Source organism: Nicotiana tomentosiformis, chromosome 2 (genome assembly GCF_000390325.3).
Source record: "Nicotiana tomentosiformis chromosome 2, ASM39032v3, whole genome shotgun sequence".
NCBI lineage: Eukaryota > Viridiplantae > Streptophyta > Magnoliopsida > Solanales > Solanaceae > Nicotiana > Nicotiana tomentosiformis.
In genome coordinates this window covers 32,008,435-32,016,019 of record NC_090813.1, presented here as the reverse complement: position 1 = coordinate 32,016,019, position 7,585 = coordinate 32,008,435, and the positions used below count along the sequence as shown (strand labels likewise).

The 7,585-nt window shown below is 41.4% G+C and overlaps 2 protein-coding genes across 2 annotated transcripts; both read right to left on the bottom strand.

Moving 5' to 3' along the window:
- Positions 1-2,750: 2,750 nt before the first annotated feature.
- Positions 2,751-3,317, bottom strand: LOC138904568 (uncharacterized). The gene has a single exon (XM_070193073.1). It carries the CDS (start codon positions 3,315-3,317, stop codon positions 2,751-2,753), a length of 567 nt encoding a protein of 188 aa, XP_070049174.1.
- Positions 3,318-5,840, bottom strand: LOC138904567 (uncharacterized). Its single transcript, XM_070193072.1, has 5 exons — positions 5,375-5,840; positions 5,138-5,205; positions 4,286-4,615; positions 3,599-3,712; positions 3,318-3,512 (listed from the first exon to the last, which is right to left on the bottom strand). The coding sequence occupies exons 1-5, from the start codon at positions 5,838-5,840 to the stop codon at positions 3,318-3,320; spliced, it is 1,173 nt and encodes a 390-aa protein (XP_070049173.1).
- Positions 5,841-7,585: the final 1,745 nt, after the last annotated feature.

Here is a 7,585-nt window from a genome sequence, read left to right as displayed (position 1 = left end):
GGAGTCTCAGTACTCACCAGTTGCAAATTAACGAACACGTAGATGAGAAAATTAAGTTCCAGCAGCGATGAAAGAATATCAGTATTTCCCAAAATCCCAATGCGTCCAAGTTCCCAAGGGTTTCAAGTGAACCCCGGGCAATGCTCGCACTGAGAAAAGAGCAACAATCGATTTCTGGTGGCCTTGCTTTTACCCGGCCAAAGGTTTAATTTTCAGAATAGTGTAAGGCAAGAATAATAAAGACAGTAGTAGTTTGTTTTTAGCGACTGGAGTCTGACCAAAGGGAAAATTGGGGAGGGATTTATATAGTGTTGAAATTGAATGAACAAACAAGGAAAACAATCGATTAAACGTAAATAATGAAAGAAAATATCGCATGCAATCAGTAACAGAGCCGGCAAAGGTGAGATCGAAAGTTCAAACCCTAGTTGAGTCCAGTCACCATGAATTTGGTCGAAAATACAAGAATCATTCATTGTAGAGTATATATAGATGAAACATCGTCCCGATCTTCACAAAATTAGAGCCAAATCAGACTCGTATTAAAAGATGGTATTTACCAAAGTTAGGTAAATACTAAGTAACACCATGAACGCGTGAGTAATAGCGGAATAAGGCAAGAGAATAACAAAGGGATTCCATATTGGGGCCGGATTTCGAGAGGATTTAGAGATATGGCGGCTAGGGTTTGTAAAGAAGGAGAGGGGAATGGAGAGAGTAGAGGCGGCTAAAGTGTGAAAAATGGGATTAGGGTTAGAGGGGAGGAATATATGGAAAGGGGTTAGTTTATTAGGGGCCATTGATCATTTGAGATCAACGGACAAGAGAGAAAGGGGAGCGGAGCGGGTTGTTTAGACGGGTCGCGATCGGGTTGGTTTATTGCTAAAATTTAAACATGATGCAAATTCCCTTCGGACCATGAAGGTTGTCTTTGGACGATGAGGATGATATCCTTATATCATGACGTCCTGGGCCATGACGCGTATAATAACAGATTCACAGGCCATGAAATGGTGTCCTTGGGCTATGAAGATGATGCCTTTGGACTTTGACGCCTTTGAATAATGATGTGCAGTTTTGAGAGATCCTCAGGCCATGAAATGTTGTCTTCAGGCTATGAGGATGGTGCCTTCGGACTATGACGTCTTCGAACAATGTGGCGATGTTTCAGCCTATGAAATGCAAAGATGTGGCGATATCGATCGTTTGGTATAGAAAACAGGTGATGCTTAGTCATATGCGAGGACAAGACAAGACAAGGCTTAGTCTTGTATGAGACGAAGGCAGTGCTTGGCCCTATGCGAAGAAGAGAGACAATGTTTAGTCTTATGCAGTGTAGCGAAGACAGTGTTTAGGCTCATGAAAGGGAAGATATTGCTTAGCCTCATGCAATAATAGAGGCAATGTTTAGCCTCATGCAAGGAATGTAGACAATGTTTAGTCTCATGCAAAGAAAGGCAATGCTTAGCCTTATGCAGTGTAGCGAAGACAGTGTTTAGGCTCATGCAAGGGAAGATATTGCTTAGCCTCATGCAATAATTGAGGCAATGTTTAGCCTCATGCAAGGAATGGAGACAATATTTAGTCTCATGCAAAGAAAGGCAATGCTTAGCCTTATGCAATGTGGAGACAGTGCTTAGTCTCATACAAAGAATGGAGACAGTGCTTAGTCTCATGCAAAAAAAGGCAATGCTTAGCCTTATACAATGTGGAGACAATGCTTAGTCTCATGCAAGGAATGGAGACAGTGCTTAGTCTCATGCAAGGAATGGAGACAGTGTTTAGTCTTATGCAAAGAAAGGCAATGCTTAGCCTTATGCAATATGGTGACAGTGCTTAGTATCATGCAGTGTAACGGAGACAGTGCTTAGTCTCATGAAAAGAAAGGCAATACTTAGCCTTATGCAATGTGGAGACAATGCTTAGTCTCATGCAAAGCATGGAGACAGTGTTTAGTCTCATGTAAATAATGGAGGCAGAGCTTAAACTTATGCAAGTAATGAGGGCAGTGCTTAGCCCTACACAGAGGAAGGCAGTGCTTAGTCTTATGTAATGATGAGGGCAGTGCTTAGCCCTATGCAAGAAAAAAAAAAGACTAAATGCGAGAGGATAAAGCATTTCTTAGCTTGATGTGCTTGTGTTTGGCAAATTTTATCGTTATAACGATAGTGATTCTACTGCGTGTATGTATTTGCGGACGTTCCTGTTATGTTCATTGTGCCTGCACCCAAAGAAAAATCATGAGTTTTGTGGGGGAAAAGTTGGTTCGTACTCTCAATTCCTTGCTTCGCCTTTACTCTTGCCTTGAGGCCTTTGCTTGAGTCACCCTGGGTAACGTCTGGATGCCATAGAAACAAAATTTTTGAAAAACATGCATGCATTTGACAAATGATTTGTAGAAATATAGTTGTTTGAAATATGTGATAATGTACAAGATCAAATAATTTTGATGAACTGGTGACTGTGACGCATTTTGAGACGTTGCAACCTTCTTGCTTTGGAATTTTAAGGATCCTCATCAAAGTTCTGCCCCAGTTTAAATGCATACTTCTGAAAACACATTCCTTGGCGGTTCCAAACGTGATGAGATCGGGCAAACTCAAGATCTTGCCCCAATTTCTGACCTTAGGGAAAATAAAGATTTTATTATGATGTGACCAAACTCACAGGGCTGCCTACGTATTCCCTCTTAAATGGGAATCAGGTCAAGTATAGTTTAGTTACATCAAATAGAAAGTGCAAACATAATCTTAAACATAGTATCTCTTGACTACGTCTGAATCGATAGGTTTTGGCCAAATCTCTCTATCCATTTCTGCAAGTATAATTGCTCCTCCTGTTAACACCCGGTGAACCATGTAAGGGCCTTGCCAGTTGGCTGAGAATTTCCCCTTTGCTTCATCCTGATGTGGGAAGATTCTCTTTAGTACCAACTGCCCCGGCATGAATTGCCTTGACCTAACCTTTTTGTTAAAAGATCTTGTCATTCTATTTTGGTAGAGTTGATCGTGACATACCGTGTTCATTATTTTTCCATCAATGAGAGCTAGTTGTTCATACCGGCTTCGTATCCATTCTGCATCGCTGAGCTCGACTTCTTGTATGATTCTTAAGGAAGGGATTTCTACTTCAGCGGGAATAACAGCTTCGGTACCGTAAACTAGTAGATAGGGAGTTTCCCCAGTTGATGTACAAACTGTGGTACGGTACCCAAGTAGAGCAAATGGTAGCTTTTCGTGCCATTGTTTGTAATTGTCTACCATTTTCCTCAATATCTTCTTAATATTCTTGTTGGCGGCTTCTACGGCTCCGTTCATTTACAGCCTGTATGTTGTAGAGTTCTGATGCTTGATCTTGAATGTTTCACACATGGCTTTCATTAAATTGCTGTTGAGATTGGCGGCATTGTCAGTGATGATTGACTTTGGTACCCCAAACCAACAAACGATGTGGTCCCGAACAAAATCTACTACGACCTTCTTAGTTACTGCTTTATAAGATGCGGCTTCAACCTATTTTGTGAAGTAGTTTATGGCCACTAGAATAAACCTATGTCTGTTTGAAGCAGCAGGTTCGATTGGTCCGATGATATCCATACCTCAAGCGGAGAAGGGACAGGGTGAACTTGTTGCATTAAGTTCGTTGGGTGGTACCTGTATGATGTCAGTATGTATCTGGCATTGGTGATACTTATGAACATACTTGATGCAATCTGTTTCCATAGTCATCAAGAAATACCCTGCTCTTAATATCTTTTTGGCCAAAACGAAACCGTTTATGTGGGGCCCGCAAGTTCCGGCATATATTTCCTCAAGCAATCTAGACGCCTCCTTGGCATCGACGCATCGCAACAATCCCAAATCAGGAGTCCTTTTATATAGAATTCCTACTCTTTGAAAGAAATGGTTGGCCAATCTTCGAAGCGTGCACTTCTGAGTGTGGGTAGCACTTTTTGGGTATTCTCCCTTTTCCAAGTACTTCTTGATGTAGTGGAACCACGAATTTTCGTCAATCTCTTCTTCAACATAAGCACAATAAGCTGGCTACTTATGAATTCCTATTGGTATAGGATCGATAAAATTCTTATCTGGCTGTTGTATCATGGAAGACAAAGTGGCTAATGCATCTGCAAACTCATTCTAAATCCTTGGAACATGTTTGAACTCTATATTTGTGAACCTCTTGATCAGCTCTTGTACAAGTGCAAATATGGCAATATTTTGGTATTCTTCGTAGCCCATTCCCCTAGAACCTGGTGCACCAAAAGATCTGAATTTTTGATTACCAGCAGCTCCTGAACGTTTATGTCAATGTCCAATCTGAGTCCCAAGATGCATGCCTCGTATTCCGTCATATTGTTGGTGCATGAAAACCTGAGTTCTGCGGAAACCGGATAGTGTCGACCAGTTTCTGATACTAAGACAGCTCTGATGTCTACTCCTTCGAAGTTTACTGTTCCATCGAAGAACACCCTCCAATCATCATATACCTCGGTGATATCTTCTCCTACTAACGACACCTCCTCGTCGGGAAAATATGTTTTTAATGGTTCGTATTCTCCGTCTATGGGATTTTCTGCCAAATGATTTGCCAATGCTTGCCCTTTGACTGCCTTCTGAGTTATGTAGACAATGTCGAACTCACTCAGCAATATTTGCCACTTTGCTAACTTACCCGTAGGCATGGTTTTCTGAAAGATGTATTTTAGCGAATCCATCCTTGATATGAGATATGTAATGTATGTACATAAATAATGTCTCAACTTCTGAGCTATCCATGTCAAAGCATAGCAGGTGCGTTCCAACAAAGAGTACCCTACTTCATAAGGCGTGAATTTCTTGCTCAGATAATATATCGCATGCTCCTTCTTTCCAGTCTCATCATGTTGTCCCAGAACGTAACCGAAAGCCCCATATTACACTGACAAATAAAGTAACGGAGGTCTTCCCGGTTCTGGTAGGACCAAAATGGGCGGTTTAGATAAATACTCCTTGATTTTGTTGAAGGCCTTCTGGCATTCTTCAGTCCAACTTGTTGCAGCATCTTTCCTTAGCATTCTGAAGATTGGCTCACATATCATAGTTGATTGTGCTATGATGCGGCTGATGTAATTGAGGTACCCAAAATAACTCATCACCTCTTTCTTATTCTTTAGAGGCGGCAAGTCCTGGATAGCCTTGACTTTTGATGGGTCTAACTCAATACCTAGACGATTGAAGATGAATCTTAACAACTTTCCAGCAGGGACTCCGAAGGCACATTTTGTAGTATTCAATTTCAAATTGTATTTTCGAAACCGGTCGAAGAATTTCTTCAGGTCTGCTATGTGATCCAAACTCCTTTTAGATTTGATGATAACGTCATCCATGTACACCTCTATTTCCTTGTGTATCATGTAGTGGAAGATGGTTTGTCATGGATCTCATGTAGGTGGCTCCAGCATTCTTCAAACCAAACGATATCATTTTGTAACAGTATTTTCCCCATGGTGTGATAAAGGCTGTCTTTTCGGCATCCTCTTCATCCATCAAGATCTGATGGTATCTTGCGAAGCAATCCACAAAAAATTGGAGTTCATGATTGGCGCAATTGTCAATCAGTATGTGTTTGTTGGGTAGCGGGAAATCATCCTTAGGACTTGCTCTGTTCAGATCTCGGTAATCGACACATATTCTAACTTTTCCATCTTTCTTCGGAACTGGCACAATGTTGACAAACCAAGTCGGGTATTTGACCACTCGAAGAACATTGGCTTTGATTTTCTTGGTGACCTCCTCTTTTATCTTCAAACTCATATCCGTCTTGAACTTTCTGAGCTTCTGCTTTACTGGTGGACACATAGGATTGGTGGGTAGTTAGTGAGCTACTATGGATGTGCTTAAACCAGTCATATCATCGTAGGACCATACAAAGATGTCTTCATATTCCTTTAGGAATCTGATGTACTCCTCCTTCTCTGACGGTGATAGATGAATGCTTATACGTGTTTCTTTGACCGTTTCAGAATCCCCTAAGTTAACGGCCTCAGTTTCCTCCAAATTAGACTTTGGTTTGTTTTCAAATTTTTCTACTTCTCTGACGATTTCCTCAGGTATTATATCATCTTCCAGATCCTCTGAATCATTGTCCTTATGTTGCGTTGTCTCATTACATGTCACAATCGTAGGTTCATAAAGATATGTAATAATTATGCTCAAAAGAAATATAGAAAGATAATAATAAATATAGAAAGCAATAATGCATTAATAAAACTTTTAAAAACATCAACAAGTATGGCTCGATGGCTCGAGTAATTATTTCAAACAAAATACTGAAAAATGTCTTAAATGCTCAAAACTATTTGAAAATAATTCATGCTAATTTGCCAGGCTACCTAGGAACTTGACGGGCCCGGGATGGTGCAGCGGTCCAGTTCTTGAGAACAACTCCTTCTTCCATGGTCTGAATGGTAAGGTCTTCCTCCTCCTTCTCCTCAACAATTGCACTGCAGTCCATGTCTTCTTCATCTAGAAATAGCTTCCTCATGCCAGCCAAAATCTCATCTTCCTCAGATCCCCGTATCATGTCAGACTGATAGAATGTCTGGTGCAGAGGTGGTACGGGTTGTTCCAAAGGATAATAAGGAGCACGCCATGGTGGTGACCAATCCTTGTATTCGTATCTCGTGCATGCCTTTACCTAGTCTCTTTAGAGTGGTCAATAGACATATATTGAGACTTGAACCTCCATTTATCAAGACCTTGGCGATGAACTTATCTTCAAATTGTACCGTGATGTGCAACGCCCTGTTGTGACTCAGTCCTTCTAGTGGTAATTCATCTTCGTGAAAAGGGATTTTGTGGATCTCCAATACCTATCTGACCATGTTAGTCATCTCTCCACTAGTGATGCGGGTGGGTACATAAGCTTCACTTAACACCTTCATCAAAGCATTCTTGTATGCGTCTGAGTTTTGCAGCAGTGATAAGATGGATATCTGAGCAGGAGTTTTGTTCAAATGGTCAACAACGGAGTACTCCCTTGCTTGTATTTTCCTCCAAAGAACGTCGGTGCCAGACTCGACAACAGGCATCTTAGGTGCAGCCTCCTTGCTTGTTACTCCAAGATTCTCAGGCATATAAGCTCTGCCAGTTCTGGTCATACCTTGCGCGGCACCTGTTTCCTCCATTTTTGCTTTTCCTTTTCTTCTTGCCTCCGCAACATAATCCCATGGGACAACATCGTACTTGTAAGATGGCGTGGGAGCTACTATCACAGTGAAGTGTGTAGTTACCTTGACTTCAAATGGCACCTGGGTTTGTACCACAACTGGCGTGAGGGTGACCGGAGATGTTTTAGGAGCGTCTCCCTCTCGAAGGAGTCCAATGGACCCCTCTTGATCCCATTTTTTTTTAGTTTCTATCACATTCACTCCCTCACCTCTGTGATCTGAGAGAGGATTGTTACAAACATTTGGTGCAGCTTTCTTTGCCTGTATGACCTTAGTGTCGATCAGCGTCTGAATCTTGTCTTTCAACGTGCGATACTCCTCAATGGTATGACCCTTCATGCCTAAATGATAAGCACATATTTTGTTGGGGTTGAT

What these genes read in the sequence shown, in the direction of transcription:
- LOC138904568 (XM_070193073.1), bottom strand. Translation starts at nt 3,317, where the DNA reads ATGAACGGAGCCGTAGAAGCCGCCAACAAGAATATTAAGAAGATATTG.
- LOC138904567 (XM_070193072.1), bottom strand. Translation starts at nt 5,840, where the DNA reads ATGTGTCCACCAGTAAAGCAGAAGCTCAGAAAGTTCAAGACGGATATG. An exon ending in TGATACACAAGGAAATAGAG is followed by an intron (nt 5,206 to 5,374) that starts GTGTACATGGAT and finishes TCAATCGTCTAG; the next exon opens with GTATTGAGTTAGACCCATCA. An exon ending in CTCTAAAGAATAAGAAAGAG is followed by an intron (nt 4,616 to 5,137) that starts GTGATGAGTTAT and finishes TACATAACTCAG; the next exon opens with AAGGCAGTCAAAGGGCAAGC.